General features: G+C 47.2%; 1 protein-coding gene across 2 annotated transcripts in view; it reads left to right on the top strand.

Moving 5' to 3' along the window:
- Chd7 (chromodomain helicase DNA binding protein 7) overlaps positions 1–18,346 on the top strand; it is a 180,021-nt gene that overhangs the window by 144,324 nt on the left and 17,351 nt on the right. For both annotated transcript variants that reach the window (XM_051197332.1, XM_051197325.1), the window contains exons 15-23: positions 357–612; positions 6,041–6,251; positions 6,993–7,188; positions 7,723–7,890; positions 8,268–8,447; positions 12,093–12,203; positions 12,288–12,493; positions 15,098–15,297; positions 15,474–15,633. In XM_051197332.1, coding sequence (XP_051053289.1) covers positions 357–612; positions 6,041–6,251; positions 6,993–7,188; positions 7,723–7,890; positions 8,268–8,447; positions 12,093–12,203; positions 12,288–12,493; positions 15,098–15,297; positions 15,474–15,633 — 1,688 coding nt within the window. The remainder of the gene's footprint in view (positions 1–356; positions 613–6,040; positions 6,252–6,992; positions 7,189–7,722; positions 7,891–8,267; positions 8,448–12,092; positions 12,204–12,287; positions 12,494–15,097; positions 15,298–15,473; positions 15,634–18,346) is intronic.

Raw genomic sequence — 18,346 nt, 5'->3', positions numbered from 1 at the left:
GCACAGACCCTGTGACATTGCTCCTGCCCTCTTCCTGTTTATCTCCGTGGCTAAGACAAGAGGGAAAACTAAATAAATACCCTCCCTCCCCCCAACACCTGCTCTGGGGTTTCAAGCCCTTCAAGCCATTCAGGAATTCTGGATAGGTGAAGTTTTCTCTTTGACATAAGCCACCCAATCTCCCTGAATTTCTCTTATGGCCACACAAAGGTTAGCTCCTCTATACTCCTCCTAGGCTTTGGAAACTGAACATGGATATTAAATATGTAAGACAGTCTTCCCGTTTTCAATACGCCAGAATGTTTTAACACCCAAGCGAATGGAGATACCAGTATTGACATGAGGTCCTTTTTTAGGTGCAAAAACTGCAGGCTATTCTAAAGCCAATGATGTTGAGACGTCTCAAAGAGGATGTAGAAAAGAACTTGGCCCCCAAAGAAGAAACTATTATTGAAGTTGAGCTAACAAACATTCAGAAGAAATATTACCGAGCCATCCTTGAGAAGAATTTTACATTTCTTTCCAAAGGTGGTGGACAAGCTAACGTACCTAACCTTTTAAACACTATGATGGAGTTGAGAAAGTGCTGCAATCATCCCTATCTAATCAATGGTAAGCCTGCCTGCCTCCCTATCTAATCAATGGTAAGCCTGCCTGCCTGCCTGCCTGCCTGCTTGCCTGCCTGCCTGGAGCTTGTTAAGACGGAGGTTGGTACAAGCTTCAGAAGCTTCCCTCTGCCCCTGTGCCGAGGCTCTCACAGTGTGTGTTTGTCACAGCCCTGTCTCTGCTCTTGGGGGATACCCTCTTTTGTTGTGGCTGAGGTTAGTGGCCAGAGCTCCCATGAACCTGGAAGTTCCTCCGCCATCTTGCCTGTTACGAATCCCCCTCATCTGAAAGCAGGTGTTTGCCCCAGGGATAGGTGGTGTCAGGAGGGGCTGGCTGCTGAAGACAGGAGCCCTGCCAGGTCATTTTGGAAGGGAGGTGGGTGTTTAATTCCAAAGCACTTAAGAGCATCCCCGTGTGGGCGTCTCTCGGAAAAGTGACCTTAGATCACGTATAGTCTGGAGGCCTTTGGTGCATGCCTCCTGGAAAATGCAAAGGAATCTTTTCTAAGTCTTGTCTATTATATCGTCCCTGTCACTGATGGAGACTGTTTTCTAACTCCGTAGTGACATGTGACTTCCATGGGTTAAATGCTTGGAGGTGAGTGCCCCAGGCCTGTACGAGCACAGCCAGTATGGACTTAGAGGGAGCTGCCGGGGTATTGGGGGATTGAGATGAGAAGTCTCAGAGGAAGATAATGTATGAGACAAGGGTTTTGCCAGGCTGGACCAGAAAGAGAGAGGTTGCTGAGGCTGACGACCTAACACAAGCAAAGAAAGAGCAAAGGCGATCTTGCCCAAAGTTCAGCAGTGTGTGAGACACAAGGAGACTGTGCCATAAGCACATTGGACCCTGGGGTCACAGACGGGACTGTGGGTGGAGAGAAGCCATGGCAGGTGTTTGAGCTGAGCACTGGTTAGAGATGTGTCTGTGGGGCTGAGGGTGTGCCTCAGTTGGAAGAGTGCCCACCTGAGCCTGTTGGAAGCTCTGGGTTCCATCCCAGCACACAGCATAGAGCCAGGTGTGGAGGCTTAGGCCTAGAAGCCCAGCACTGAGGAAGTAGAGGCAGGAGGATCAGATGTTCAGGGTTGTTGTTAATTATGTAGCAAATTTGAGGCCAGCCCAGGGAGACCCAGGGGGCAGTTGTTGTTCACAAGAGCCTGCCTTAAAAAATGAAAACAACAGAGGTTCTGATCACAGGCAATATAAAAAACACGGAAGGAAGGACAGACAGACAAGCAAGCTTCAAGCTGAGCTGGAGGGTGGTGGCCGTGATCTGGGCACTGCATTCTGTGATGGCAGGCTAAGTTGGGGTCTTTGCAATAGGCTAGCAGTGCAGTTAGGGAGGACAAAGCCTCTTCCGTCTAATCTATGAGAGTCAAGGTCAGCTGCCTAAAGAGTTACCCACCTTTTCCCGTGGTCACCCTGTTCACCTCCCTGCATGCCCTTGTTAATGCAGGAAAAGTAGTGTCTGCCTGGACCATAGCCTCAGAGTGTAGAGCGCCAGGCCTGCTCTGGAGTGACATCTGTGAGCTCCTTTCTGAAAGTAGTGTTTTTGGTTTTGTTTTCTGAAGGGTGCCTGTGTGATCCTTACGTGCTTATTATGCTAGCCCCCTAATCATGCCATTGTGAGTCTGTGAGTCGTTAGTGTCAGCCAGCCTGTCAGTGAGTTGGGACTTAGCAGAAATATTGGCGTGAGTGGAGGGCACGCCTGAGTTCATTCGTAGCCTATAGAAAGAAAGTAGACAGTAACTATCTCCAGTGGGAAAGAGGAGGAAAAGCGGCATTTCCCAAAGGATTCATGGCGCTGGCGGGCCCTTTGTGACATCGTCATGAGATGGCCACTCCAGTGCCTCAAGTCTCCATACTCCCGCAGGTTAGTTATATGCAGTGCCGAGGTTTTCTCCACAGAACATGGCTGGTGGGTCTTTTCCGTGTCTGATTTTTCTCTAGGGTCTCCTGAATAGCTTTTCTTCCTGAGCCCTTTAGGACTCCTCAAGGTGTTTGTTCCGATTGTCATACCTTGAGGTAAGCACCTCTGTCCCTAGAGTAAGCAGCAAAATATCTGTTAAGCAGGTGTCCTTATACCTCTTGTGTTTTGCAGAGTATAGGTTTTTTCTTTTTAAAAACACCCTAGGCTCTCAGCTCCAGGAGAACGTAGGGAAGGGGACAGTGTGTTTTACAGACTGTCCAGGGCCCAGCTGTACATTCTCATCCAGGATCTGAAAAGGTGTCTCCTCTCACGAACCAGTGCTATCCACAATTAGCATTCATAAGGAAGTTTTAATTGTACGTACTAAGTTCTTATGAACTGGCCATGGCAGAGGAACAGGTGCATAGGTGGTAAAGTACACGTGATAGGAGAAAATGCTGGAAGGCTGGTAGTAAACAAAGGATATGTGACGAGAGGCCCAGCATATAGCAAGCACTCAGTGTTGCTAAAGGCAGATAACCAGATAGCCTGACGAGAGCTGTCAGTACTGACCTAAGCATTGTTTGGATAAAGTTTTATTCCTGATGTGAGAATGAGAAAGGTGAAGGCCTGTCCAGTGTCCCCTGATAGTTGGAAGTGACATGGAGTCATTGTTTGTTATAGTTCGTTGGAGGAAGGGTGAAGAAAATACGATGTTTTGAGAAAACAAAACTTAAGATTTACCTAGTGGGATATATTTTAGAGGGGGGGAAATGGTATCTTTTTTTCTGTTAACCTTTAAGAACTAGATGTTTTCCTGTTTGTTAATGGCCAGTATACGTAGATGACATTATAGGCATTGCCAAAATAGCAGTTCTCTGTTGAAGTAAGAAAACTCCACTCTTATTTCAAGTTGGCTTTGATATGCATATGTATTGATGAATACAGTACCATCCTCACTTTAATTAAGGGCAGTTTGATCGATCATAATCCATGTCCAGTTACTGTTTTCATATCTAATATCATAGGAAATCTTTAAATTTTTAAAAATTTGACTGTGATACATAGAGCAGAAATTGCTACCCTCTCCCACAACCTGCCTCTCTTCCCACGTGCCATAATAAATACGGTACTAAAAGACCTGTAAAGGGGCCTGGCAGTGGTGGCACACTCCTTTAATCCAGCACTCAAAGGGCAGAAGCAGGCAGATCCCTGTGAGTTTGGGGCCAGCCTGGTCTCCACAGTGAGTTCCAGTTCCAGGACAACCAGGGCTACACAGAGAAATCCTGTCCCAAAAAAACAACGAACAAAAGCAAAGTCAACAACGAAGGACTGCTGGTATAAACTATCCTGGAAGCACTTGAATTCCTAATAAAATGGGTCAATTCCACATATTTTGCAAAAAAAAAAAAAAAAGAATATATTGTTTCCTTTCTTACTGTTAAGTTATAGGGGCTGGAGAAACACTCAGTGGTTATGGAGAGACGCTCAGAGGTTATGGAGAGATGTTCAGAGGTTATGGAGAGATGCTCAGAGGTTATGGAGAGACACTCAGAGGTTTTGGAGAGATGCTCAGTTGTAATGGAGAGATGCTCAGAGGAGAGGGACCTGAGTTGGATTCCTGGCACTCACATCGCAGAAGGTGGCTTACAAACAACTTGTAATCTTTGCAGGGATCAGATGCCTCTGACTTCTGCAGGCATCTGGGCTCACATGCACACACACACACACACTCTTACTTACTTTAAAATAAATCCTGAAAATTAAAAGATAAGAAATTATGGGTCTCATTGAAAAGGCATGATAGTTATTTTGCTCATTGTTAATAAGTTTAAATTTTTATAGTGTAAGTTCAGATTTCTCTATTTGAGTTCTTTATATTTCAATTTTTTAAAACTAAAGTAATTCCAGCCTATCTGACATTTGCATTTTCAAAGTAAAAACATCATTTTTTTGGAAGCTACTCCTTGATCATTAACTTATTTTAAATGACATCATATTTCATTTTAAGTATGGATTGTATGCCCCATAGACAAAGAATGCCCAAACATTGTCAAAGTTAAAAATTTATTCCTAAATTGTAAACACCTTATAATGATGCATTATACAAATAAACTTTCTAAAGGATCTAATGTGATATTTTACTTTGTCCCCTGAGCATGGGAGCTCTGTGAATCTAAAGCCTGGGTTTGCACATCCCAGGCTTACGAGCACCATCGCCTTCAAGCACAGACACATTTGCTAGTGTCTTAAGCAGCATTTTTCTTTGTCTTCCCTTGGTCCTGCTTCCACACTCACAGGAGAAAAAAAAAAAAAATCTGAATCTCAGCTTTTTGCTCCTGTGGTGGGGGGAGTGAGGGTTAGCCCGTTCCAAAAGAGCTGGCATTTTCTGCCAGTCTCCCTTTGTGAAAAGGTCATGTGCTCTGTGGATGTCCTGGCACTTGCACCGCACAGCAAGTGGCTCCAGTCTGTCCTTGACGATTCTTAACTGACACAGTGCTCTGCCTGTGACCTCCTAAGGACGGTCTCACAGGCACCTTTCATGGAAAGCGGGACCAGCTTGATGCTGGAGGTGCCGTCTGACTGGCCTGTCTGCCCAGACCTTCAGAAACCTTTGGGAGGACTTCGTACCCTGTCTCATGTGTCACTACAGTTTACATTTCAGACAGTGGTGGGGAGGGAGGGTCACGTTCCTGGTGCGGTGTAAGGGTGGGAAGTGACCGCTTTAGGTGGTTAATTTTGGTGTTCTTTCTGAAGAACAGCTGGGGTGGGGGAGTAAGTACACACAGCACTGCCTACTGGGGAGCCCTAGAGGCCGTGGAGGAGGCCAGATCCCGGCCAAATCACCTGAGCAGCAAAAGAAGCATCAGCTGCTGCTTCCTGAGCCCCACACCATGGGGTGGAGGAGTGGGAGGAGGTAGTGTTGAGACTTCATTTCTGGAAGCATGCCCTTCCCAGGAGGCCCCTCTAGCAACCCAAGTTTCCACAGGGAGGAAACGGTGAGGAGAAGGAAGTTCGGCAGGGAAGCCTTGGGGTCGGTTGTGGTTTTAATTTCACAGGGTTTGGGTAACTCAAGATAGAACTGAGGATGTATTTTATTCGGTAGGCAGTGCCTCTGCCAGCAGTTCAGGCTCTGGGCTTTCTATAGGTTTCTGGCCCTTGGCTTGCTTCTGCCACTTCTGGCCTAATGGCCTGTTGTTGAAGTTTGGATGTCTTTGTTTGTTTGTTTGTTTGTTTGTTTTTATTTTGAATTGTTTTTAGTATAGACAGCAAATATTTGGTTGTTAGAAACTGTGGATCTCTTCCCCGGATGCTTCAATGTATGGGACCTAAAGCTCTGGTCCCTTTTGTGGGCCTGCAGTTGTGTGTGGATCCAACTTTGAGCAAGCAGGTGGCTTCCTGCTCTTAAACGTGAATGGGATATTCTAATTCTGCCAGTCTGTTGTGGGTTTTGAAAGCAAATCCATTGTTTTTGGTAATAAAAACCCTTTACAGTGTTCGTGTCATGCTGTCCAATCTCTGCAGGTGCTGAAGAGAAAATTTTGGAAGAGTTTAAAGAAACACACAATGCAGAGTCTCCAGATTTTCAGCTCCAGGCAATGATCCAGGCTGCTGGCAAGCTGGTGCTGATTGACAAGCTGCTGCCAAAGCTGAAGGCTGGTGGCCACAGGGTGCTCATCTTTTCCCAGATGGTGCGCTGCTTGGACATCCTGGAAGACTATCTCATTCAGAGACGGTGAGGCCTCCCCACAAAAACAACAGAAAGAAAGGGCAGGACTCTGAGTGGGTCACCTAGAAGTGACAGTTGCAAGGGAGGTGGTGGATAGAAACAATGTATCACTTCACCCTTTGAAACCACAGTTGTATATAAGGGCATCTTACCTGATGGCTTCAGGGGGCCATTGCATAGGGTTTCCTTTGTCTGGTTTTTTTGTTTGTTTGTTTTTTGTTTTGTTTTTGAGACAGTGGAACACACTCTATAGAGCAGGCTGGCCTGGAACTCAGAACTCTGCCTCCCTAGTGCTGGGATTAGGTGTTTCAACCTCTCCCTCTTCCCCACTGCATACTTAAGTTCTTACTTAAAACTGGCTGGGTGGTAGTAGCGCATGCCTTTAAATGCAGCACTAGGGAGGCAGAGGCAGGCAGATCCTCGTCTGAGTTCAAGGCCAGCCTGGTCTACAGAGTGAGTTCCAGGACAGGCTTCAAAGCTACACAGAGAAACCCTGTCTGGAAAATTAAAAACAAATTAAATTAAATTAAAACTGTATGTTATCAGCTACTTTTAGGACTTGGCTAGTTCCTTAACAGAAAGTAAAGTGAAAATCTTTGAGTGTTCAGGCAGTTGTCTGCTAAAACAACTCTGATCTGAAATTCGTTGCTGGCTCCTTCTGTGGTGTGAGTCCAGAGTGGACTGCTTACTTGACAGTAAAGAGGAGCGATTAGTGGCGGTTTGTCAGACCTCCTGCTGTATTTGCAGGTACCCATATGAGAGGATTGATGGCCGAGTCAGAGGCAACCTCCGCCAGGCAGCCATTGACAGATTCTCCAAACCCGATTCCGATAGATTTGTCTTCCTCCTGTGCACAAGGGCAGGAGGTCTGGGCATTAATCTCACTGCTGCTGATACCTGCATCATCTTTGACTCTGACTGGAACCCTCAGAACGACCTCCAGGTAAGTGGAGACAGGCTGCCCTGTGCCTCTCCGATCAGTCCCACCAGCTGATGTCTCCTGCCTGGTCATCAGCTGATTCGGTGTCTGAGAGGAAAACCCTTAATGTGTTAACCCCTTCTAAGCTGCTGCACCTCTAATTACTGGGGCATGAAGTCTTCGGACTGGCCAGAGCCATGTGTTTCTTAAGCAGTTGTGCTGCTCACTTTTGGCTGCCGCAACAAAAATGACTCGACTGGACAGTTGAAACAATCCCCACACCTTTCTCAGGGTTCTATAGCTCAAAGTGTGAGGTTTAGATGCCAGCAAGATGGGGTTGTTGATGAGAAACTGCTGTACAGACAGCTGTTTTCCTGGAACACACTCCCCCTCCTCCCTTGTCTTACAGGAGGCTAATCCCATTCATTAGGGCACCATCCTCGTGACCTAATTACCTGTTAAGTCCCCACCTCTAAATCACATTGAGATCAGCTTTCCAACCTGTGAATTTAGGGAGGATACCATTACAACAACCGTTGATTTTTCTTTTTCTTCCAGGCTCAGGCTAGATGCCACAGAATAGGGCAGAGCAAATCTGTGAAAATCTACAGGCTGATTACGAGGAACTCCTATGAAAGGGAGATGTTTGACAAGGCTAGTTTGAAGCTGGGTCTGGACAAAGCTGTGTTACAGTCTATGAGTGGAAGAGAAAATGCCACAAATGGGGTAAGATGGCATGCCCAAGCCGTGTGTTCGTCCTTGCTAATGTCTCTATGAAGCCGAGTACCAAATTATTAGAGTACCAAATTATTTGACATCTGTTTTGTTTTTGTTTTTGTTTTTTGTTGTTGTTATTGTTTGTTTGTTTTCTTGAGACAGCTTTGGCTGGCCTGGAACTCACAGAGATCCATGTGTCTCTCTGCCTCCCAATTTCTGGAACTAAAGGTGTTTATCACCACGCTCTACTGGCTATTTTTTTCCACCTCAGAATTTAAGCATATTTTATTTCATTTTCCTTTGTTAGAAGTAAACTTTCTTAAGACATCTCGTTTCTGTTTTTAATTCTAAATTACTTTGACTACTTAAAACTTTCTCTGGAACAGGTACAACAGCTTTCCAAGAAGGAGATAGAAGACCTTCTACGAAAAGGGGCTTATGGTGCACTTATGGACGAGGAAGATGAAGGCTCTAAATTCTGTGAGGAGGACATTGACCAGATTCTCCTTCGTCGAACCCACACTATTACCATTGAGTCGGAAGGAAAAGGTTCCACGTTTGCTAAGGTTCGAATCCGCCTAAGGGCCCAGGTCTTTAGGGAAGCGAGCTAGAGCTCCTGAAGAGTACTTACGAAGGGATAGCAAAACATTAAGCAGAACTTTGGCTTTTCGTTATGAATTATAATACCATTTATTAATTCCCTGGCAACTCCAACACATAAGGCATTCTTTTGTTGTTGTTTGTTTGTTTGTTTTTGAGGCAGGGTTTCTCTGTGTAGCCTTGGCTGTCCTGGAACTCACCACCTCTGCCTCCTGTGTGCTGGGATTAAAGGTGTGTGCCACCACCACCCAACCATAAGGCAGCCTTTGTACATGGGTTCCCTTCTGTGTGTGTGGGAGGGGGTGTGGGGGAGGGCTTGATGTTCCTCTCTTGTGTTCTTTGTCCATCCTTCTCTCTTATGAATCTAGTTCTCTGACCACCCTCTCTCTGCTCCCCTAAACAACCTGAAAGGACGATCAAGGCACCCTGCGTTTAAAGTCTTATTTTCTCTCTAGCTACAGCTCCATAACTCTGCCCGTAGCTGAAATGCACCCATCATGTCCTATTCCAGCACTGGGCACTGCCTGCGCCCCACAGCTTATCCCACACACTCTTCTATATCCAGCCTGCTATGGACAAGGATACTCTGAGCCCTGACCGACCTTAAAAGCTACTTGCTAGTATTCCAGGCACCCACACTGAGGCTCGCTCTACTTTTTAGTTTTGCTAAACTGTGCTATACTTTCCTATGTGCCTTTGACATATTACAGGTCTGTGCAACTGCTAGCGCTATCTTAAGTTTAGAATGTTCCTGTTGCCTCAGAAAGATGCTCATGCCTATTAGCAATCAGACTCTACGCCTCTTGCTTCAGCCAGCCCTGCAAACCACGTGTACTTTCTTTATAGCTTTATCTGCCCCAGACACACCATTTTAAGTGGAGTTACGCCGTGTGTGGTCATTTGTGCATGTTTTTATACACCTCCATAATGGTTTTGAAGTTCATCCTTGTAGTATATATTGTTCCTTTGTTCCTTTGTATGTGTACAGTGTTCTACTGTATGGACATCACAAGGTGACCAGGTGATAATGGATATTCAGGTTATTTATTTATTGCTAATTGGTGATGAATTAGGGTTATGTCTACTTTGGGATTGCTTTTTCCCCCTAGTTTTTTTTCTAAACAGGGTTTCTCTGTTGATCCCTGGCTGTCCTGGAACTCACTCTGTAGACTAGGCTGGCCTTGAACTCACTGAGGTCCACCTTCCTCTGTCTCCCAGGTACAGGGATTGAAGGCCTACGTCACCATCCAGCTTATTTGGTGATTTTTAATGAACATTTCTGAGGTAGTTTATGCTTGGACACATTTCATTTCTTCCTGGCCTATGCCAGGAAGGGAACTACTCGAGAGGGATGGTAGCTGTCTCCGCCCCATCCGGATTGAACCTAAGTCTCACATGTGTGTGCTTGCCTTTTAAGGAACTAGCAGACTAGGCTTGTTTGTTTGTTTCTTTCTTTCCTTTGAAATGAATTAGAAAAAATTTAAGTTAGCATAGAAATAGTGGGCTTCACTGTGGTATTTTCATCATGCATGTGTTCTTGTACTGTGTCGCTGTCCCCGTACTGTCCTCCATACCCTTCGCAGTCCCTCTACGGGCCCCCTTCCGCTCGGCAGAAGCCCCTTCTTCTGCCTTCATGCCACAAGTGTTCCGTTATTCTTCTTACCCTTTTGCTTAAAATCTCTTCCTGTAGCTTCATGACCTGATTTATGCACATACATATGCATGCGTGTGCGCGCGCACACACACAACACGCACGCATGCACACACACACACACACACACACAATATCTAGGTTCATATGTGGAAGAAAACTGTGTCTTTCTGAGCCTGACTTATTTTGCTTAACATATGGTTTCCAGCTCTATCTGTTTTCCCTCAAGTGTCAAGATTTCATTTTTCTTTGCAGCTAAATAAAGTTCCATTGGTGTGTAGCTAGACAGAGCATTTTCTTTATCAGTTCGTCTGTTGTTGGACATCAAGGCGGGTTCCGTTTCCTGGCTATTGTAAAACATGGGTGTGTAAGTGTCTCTGTGGTGTGTTGACTTGGAGTCCTTCCTTCGGAATACACTCAAGTGGCATAGCTGGCTTATCTCACGGTTCTATTTTTAGCGTTCTGAGGGACCTCCACATTAGCTTCCATAGTGGCCCCACGAGTTTGCATTCCCACTGGCAATGAACACGAGTTCACTCGTGTTTTAGTTTCCGTTTTCCTGGTGGCTAAAATTGTTGAGCCCCAGCTTGTTTTTTAGAGTGGCTGTTCCCTGTTGCTTTCCCACACCTGTGTATTAGAGTTGTATGTCCCATGTCCTCGACATTACCATTTTCCACCCGTTTATGTGGTGTGAGGAGGGCATTGAGCTCCTCTGTTGCCCCCAAGGCTCACTTCTGGGCTCTCTGCCCTCACGTCTTTGAATCTCTTATAGGACATTTCCTCCAATCTGACATGCATTATAAGTTCAATATGTGCAAGACTAACACGGATGCGTGTTTGCATATGTGCACATAAGCGCGCGTACACGCACACACACAGACTCATGGAAGCACACATGGTCTATCTGAGTTACATGCTGTAACTAGAGTTTCTTTCCCACCAGATCCCGCCTATCTTCAGCCTCAAATAAGCACACAGAGACATATATTAATTTATAAACCGTTGGCCGATGACTAGGGCTTCTTACTGCCTAGCTCTGTCTTAACTATTAACCCATTTCTATCAATCTATGTATTTCCTCATGGTCTTGGCTTACCGGAGAATGCCCGGACCTGTTACTCTTTGAGACGCCCATCGCCTGTGTTCCTGCCTCTGCTGGCTATTGGCCAAACTGTTTTATTCATCGACCAATAAGAGAAACATATAGACAGAACCACACCCACCCCCACCCCATCAACGTGCAGACGCCAGGCTTGAATGTGGCGTTTTCTTGGTGTCCTCCCTTTAGTGCTTTACATCTGCCTGATGTCTACCTCTGTTAACTTTACCTTTTGAAAAATGTCTTTTTAGGAAGTCTTCTGTTCTTCATTTTTAGTCATTTCTTGTATGAACTAACTACACACAGGGGTGTGCTCTAATGTGCACACCGCAGGGTGTCGCTATAACTTCTCCACCAGGCAGCTCTAGGCATGGCCATGTCCATCTTGAGTTTGCCCCGTGTTTAAATAGTTCGTGCTCAGCATTAGGCCGGACTGCCGACAGCACATACAAGGGCCCCTTGCTCTGGCCTTGGCCCTCATTGACTTGCCATGGCTGCTTTTCCTTAAGTCCCCTTATTTTGGTCCTTCCCCTCTGGGCCTTTGCGTGTGCCCTGCCATGATCATCTCTGAGGCTTTCTTCTTCTATGAGTGCTCCGAAGTGTGGTCCAAGCATTTTCTTGTAGACAGGTGGTTTTTAAGATCTGCTCCCAGCAGTACCTTGTGGAGCCAAATTCAAGGCCTTCCTCCATTTACAAGCAATGGCAGGTGTGGAAAGTGTGCGGGCAGCCTTTCCTCCCCCATTCACTGTACTGTCTTGCACAAGAGGATGATGCACGCGCTTATTTGGTGGAAAGCGGGCTTCCTCGCATCCTGACTCAGAAATGTATCTCAAAGTAAGTCATACCTTTTCCTCCTTTTAGGCCAGTTTTGTCGCATCTGGAAATAGGACAGACATTTCTTTGGATGACCCAAATTTCTGGCAAAAGTGGGCTAAGAAGGCGGAACTGGACATCGATGCCTTAAACGGGAGGGTGAGTGAGAAGTCCCATCCAGACTGCTGCCTGATAGGACCCAGAGGCGCGTCTGAAATCTCACTCCGTTTGCTCCTTTGTTAGAACAACCTGGTTATTGACACTCCGCGAGTAAGGAAGCAGACCCGGTTGTACAGTGCAGTGAAGGAGGATGAGCTCATGGAGTTCTCTGACCTGGAAAGTGATTCTGAGGAAAAACCATGCACAAAGCCACGGCGCCCCCAGGATAAGTCACAGGGCTACGCCCGGAGTGAGTGTTTCCGCGTGGAGAAGAATCTGCTAGTCTATGGGTAAGGCCGACTCACTACATGAAATCACATATTATTTTCCCAACAGCTAGAATTCTCAGTTGTCACAGGCAAACAGTTTCTGTTTCTCCGCATGGCTCCTCTTAGTGTAACCAGCCAAATGCCTCTGCATTAACACTCTGTAGCCTTTGTGGCTCATTTGGTCAACACATCCCAAGTCCCAGTTCTCCTGGGTGTGGAGAGAGAAGTCACTGGAATTTATGAGTGTTAGCTAGCACCTTGGGAATTATGGCAACTCCTATTTACTTGTAGATTATTAAAAACTAAGAACTATGTAAAATTGCAAAAATCTCATGGTACTGTATTGTCACATAAGCTTTATGACCATAGTTATCTTTTTTAAAAGATTTATTATGTATACAATAGTATTCTGCATGCATGCATGCATGATTGTACACCAGAAGACGGCACCAGATCTCATTATAGATGGTTGTGGTTGCTGGGAATTGAACTCAGAACCTCTGGGAAAGCAGCCAGGGCTCTTAACCTCTGAGCCATCTCTCCAGCGCCCCATAGTTATCTTTCGATAGTTTTCTGCTGTAAAGACTTATCAAAGGCAGAGACCTCAACTCGTGTACTTTCCTCCAACTCAACTGAAGCCTAAGAGGCCATTTGAACCCCAATGTCCTTTGGTGAAGGCTGGGTCCCAAGCCATCATGAGTCACATCAGCTTCATGTCTCATTCAGCATGGCACCCACACAGCACTTTGAGTGACATGACAGGGGGCTCAGTAAATAGCTCAACCAGTAGATTGAATTTACTCACAGATTGTGAGGCTGTAGGCAGATGCCATTAAAATAGAAACTGCCACCCAAGTGTCTTTCCATTGATTTGATGCTGCCCTGCCGGTGGCATTTCTCCCAGCGGATCGCTGCTCATGCAGAACAGGGGGAAGCACATGTGTGAGGAGGCCTGCAGGGTTGTCTGTCGTGCAGATGCTTCCTCATGGGTAGTCCGAGCTCTGTCTGTGTGGGAACTTAGTTTCCGCTCACGCCCCTGTTGCTCATGCCCTGCTAACCTCTGCCAGCGTATTTAGGCTGCTCTGCCCAGGGTCCCCAGCCCCCACCAGCAGGCTTGACTGCCTCCCTTGCAGCATTCCTCACAGCTGTCCCCTTAGTACACTGACCTACTGCCTCATCATACCAGTGTCTGTCTTGATGGGATCCCAGTCAGCCTTTCTTTGAGGACAGGAACTCCTTTGGTGTGTCCTCGATGCATGGGACAGTTCCACAGAAACACGGTGTTTCACAGATGTCTGTGTGCAACTCACCGATGCCAGCCGAGACCTAGCCTGTGTTCCAGCAACCTGGTTGACCCTAGTTTGTGCACAGGGGGTAACTCTCCTGGCTCTGGGTAGAGCAGAATCCTAGCCTCAGCCCTTTGAACCTGCTTCCTTGTTTCAGCCTGGTATGCATAGATGGGATTTTGTTGGCAACCTTAGGACTGGAACAGATATTTCTAACTCCTAGTTCTAAGGAGGGTGCTCAGGGCATTCTCTCACGTGTCTTCTCCTCTTCCCACTTTTACTGCTGCCGATTGAGTAACCACCACATGCGGGGCTCTGGGCTAGGATACTCTCAGGCACTAGGGCTACCGCTGTGCACAAAGCAGGTACAACCCAAGGCAGGAGGGTGAGCTAGCAGAAATGGCAGTATGCTAAGGTGATGCGACTGAGGGCCTAGAAGCTCAGCGTGCAGCCATATAGGGCATAGCTCAGGAACTGCGCTTCCCACTTCTGGGGCTGGGAGGGGCCATAGAGGGAGTCTGTCCCTGGTGGACATCAGTAGTGCACCAGACATGAGGAACGGAAGGCAAAGTAAACACAAGGCCCAGAGGTGCATGGCAGCCTTGAGAAAGTTCAAAACGGCAGGCAAGGACAGTGGTTTGGTGGGAGGCAGGCCAGGCACGGGCTGCTGTCTTCTCTGTTCTCAAAGCACGATTCTTAGTTACCACAGAGGGCAGTGGAGAGGTTCCGCCCTCGGGTACAGCTCATGCAGCCTCTGCATCCTATGACGGTTTATTGTGTAGTAGCTATTTCCAAGACAGAACAGTGTGACTGCTGTTTGTGTGCTGGTGGCACCACGTGTATGCGTTTCCCGATGCTTAGTCCTCCCGCCGGGAGGACCTGAGACGTGGTTCGGCACCTTTCCTGAGTTGGAAGTAACCATTCCTTGTTGAAAAGGAGGCACGGGGCTGTTATGTCTTCACTAGTTATTGTGGTATTGTGGTATCTCTTGGTGGTAGGTGGTAGACTTTGATTTCTAGTAGCTCCTCCAGCTTCAAGCAAGCACAGTATAATAATTTCCAGTTCCTCAGATTGCATGTATTTTCTAAAAATGACAGCCATAGCCACCAATAGCCCAGGGAAGTCATTAGCCACATGGGTGTCTCAGTGGCCATACAACTCCTGGCTTTGTGGTTTCCTCTGTAAGGTGTTCTGTGCCCATACCTGCATTGCTTTCCTACGTCCAGAGGTTACTGATGCCAGTGTGGGTCCAGGATTTCCCTGTACTGGAGCCTGGCTGTCACGGTGAGGTCATATCTGCAACCAGACTCTGTCTGCATACTGCCTCTTTGCTTTCCAGCTGGGGCCGCTGGACAGACATCCTGTCCCATGGACGCTACAAACGTCAGCTCACTGAGCAAGACGTAGAAACCATCTGTAGGGCCATCCTGGTGTACTGCCTCAATCACTACAGAGGAGATGAGAACATCAAGAGCTTTATCTGGGACCTGATCACTCCCACAGCTGATGGCCAGACTCGAGCCCTGCTCAATCATTCTGGTAGGTCGGTCTTGTGTTCTTTGTGCTACTGGGTCACGAACGGCTACCAGGAACACTGCCATTTGGTAAAGGATGGCAGCATAGACTGTTTTCCTACCTGCCCCTTGCAGTATCAGCCCCTGACACTGTACTGTCCAGTGCCAAGGCATCCATGACCATAACCCTGGTGCTTCTAGGTCTGTCGGCCCCGGTGCCGAGGGGCAGGAAGGGGAAGAAGGTGAAGGCCCAGAGTACGCAGCCCGTAGTGCAGGATGCTGACTGGCTGGCAGGCTGCAACCCAGATGCCCTGTTCCAAGAGGACAGCTACAAGAAGCACTTGAAGCATCACTGCAACAAGTAGGTACCAGGAAGAGGGAGGCAGTCGTGCTAGGCGCGTGTGGTGAGGAAGTACATGCCTGTGCCACTTGGACCCATTTGGAAGTGAGCAATGTGTTGCATCCGTAGCGCCCTGTACTCATCCCCGCCATCTAAGCCAGACACTTGATCATCACTCCCAACGGGCACTCTGTACCTCTTACGCAAGAGCTCCTCCTGTTATGTGCCTGCAGCTGCCCGGCTGCAGCCACGTCCTATTTGCGCGTCCATGTTTACCCTCTACACCTAGTGCTTCCCCCTTGTCGCCGTGCCCAAGATGCAGCCGTGTTGGAGATAGTGTCAGGACCCTTCTGACAGGTGAATACTTCCCACCCTGTGTGCCCTACGCTGTCCTTCCATCAGCTGGTGGACATTTGGATTGTTTCCGCATTTACCTGTCACAAGCAGCGATGCCCCGGACTAGTTGGAGCTAATATGTAGGCAGAAGGTTGTGCTTCATTTTATGGAAACCCACCTGTAACCTGCTGCTTCCACTGGGGGACCCTGGGGAATTTACATCGTGCTTTCGCTTTAGTTCTATCATTCTTGCTACGACGTAAGCCCAAATGGCCCAAACTCACAGAGTTCCTCCTGCCTCAGCCCCCTGAGCAGCTGTGCCTGCAGCAGGCGCTCGTGTCTCCTCGGTAGCCGTTCTGTTTTGTCTCCAGCCAGGGTGACTTACCTAAGGATTCTTGGTTAAGAACAGAGTGTGCTCTAGCGACGCACTTCCTGTCACCCCTGTAGTCCCTAGCCTACCTGAGCACGGACGCCTGCGTCTTCACCTAGGGGGCTCTTGAAAGTTTCCAGTGGTCTTTCAGAGCATTTGATGTCTTTGAAACTTGTTGCTGTAGTAGCATGGTGTCTCTTGCTAAAACCGTAGCCCATCACCATAACTCTCTGTATAGTTTACCGAGACTTCGGGTCATTTGCCTGCCTAGTTCTGCATTCAAACAGAGGAAGATGAATGGTTTAATGTGAGAACAACTTTTCCTTTTCCCCAATGCCAGTGTGGCTGAGGTGATTTTTGATCTCTGATCTCCTGTCAGTAGCAATCTTCCTTAGGGAGTTCTCCCCAATTAGGACACGTGATGAACTTGGGGTTCTTCATGTCTTTCATTTAGTCTCGGGAGAGCACTGTTGATACATTCTAGCCTAGCTTTTCTCTGGAGTGGAGAGAGTATCCCATTGTCCTTTGCCTATAGACCATTCCTTGAGATTAAGTCTTGTCTAAGTGAGGACATATCAGTGGCAGGTAGAAAATGAGACCCAGTTGAGGGGCTTCCTAGGAAGACTGTGAGAGCAGACAGGCGAAAGAAGGAAGCCGAGAGGCTGGTTAGGAAGTCCTGTGTGCAACCCTGGGCCTTGGGCTATGCTCACTGGCAGGATGTGTGAGAAAATGTGGACAAGGCCTGGGGGCTTGGGAGCTGTGTCCTGGCCATCCTTTTTCTTCCTGACTTTCCCTCTGGAGAAAAAAGGAAGCGTTCACAGCAATTCATAGAGTGCTCCACACCATAAACCCCAAATGAAACTGTCTTCTACTAAAAGGAAAAGAAAGCATCAGGCTCGCTGCCTTTGAGTCAAGTGAAGAGTCCAGCCACAGGTAGAGGGGATTTCCACCGGAACTACACCTTCTGAGCATCCGGTGGAAGAAGACACTGGCCTGCAGATTCTTTAACCAGAAGGAAGGCCCTGCTAACCACACCATCGGTTTTCCTTTATGGGTTCAGTATGGCAAAGTCCGTCTTAATGCACTGAGCTAGCAAGAGAAAGAAAATTGAAAGATGAAAAGGCATTCCCCATAGCAACTGCCTATCCTGGCATACGTTTGGATGTTTGCAGCTCATCCAAAACCCATGTTGGCCATGAGTGGACTCTCGGGGTAGGTGGTTCACAGCATGTCTACTGATGCCTGGTCAGAAGTAGTCTGCTTTAGTAAAGCTGCCCCTCCCCACTTGTCATTTTGATGTTTTAGAGGCAAGTCACCACGTCTTGGGAGACCTAGTTCTGAGTGCTTGAGCTCAAGGTGCCTCTGTGACCTTGGATTTATAACCCGTCCTTTGTCACCAACGGTGTTCACATCTGTAGCGTGGAAATGAAAACTTGCCCCAAATGAGCCAGTGTGTGTCAGTGAGAAACCCTGGTACTGGGGTGTCATGCGAGTATGTGACAGGCTTATCCAGCTAGGGAAATAACACTGGAAGAAACCAAGCTCCACCGAGAGGGTCATCTTCAGGGGTCAATCCCAAAGGCACATGTGGGCTGTCTTGTTGAGGACTGGGTTTGGAATAGAGAGATTACCCATGAGATATAGCAGGTGAGTGTTACTTAAAATTAAAAATCACATTTAGCCATGGAAACACAAGCGAAACAGAGAATCCTGTGCCCTGACAATGTCAAGGGTTTTCAGTGCTGGTTCATAAAAAAATGAGTGTCAATGAGTCAGATACATTTTAATGTGGCAGTGTTTATTATTTCTAAAGCACAGCTTAGGTCCCCAGATAATATGTTACAAGAAATAGAAAGTGTTTAATATTCCCTGAGTAGGGTAAAGACCCACCTCCTGCCCATCCCCGTCGCCATCTTCCTTTCTCGGAAGCAAAGTTGTGTAATCTGAAAAACCTGACATTCCATATTGAGGGTTTATTGTAAGGTAGTAAAACCAGATTTTATATCTCGTTTATTCCTACAACTTCTG

Source organism: Phodopus roborovskii, unplaced genomic scaffold (genome assembly GCF_943737965.1).
Source record: "Phodopus roborovskii unplaced genomic scaffold, PHOROB, whole genome shotgun sequence".
Lineage (NCBI taxonomy): Eukaryota > Metazoa > Chordata > Mammalia > Rodentia > Cricetidae > Phodopus > Phodopus roborovskii.
This window is presented reverse-complemented; position numbering and strand designations above follow the sequence as displayed.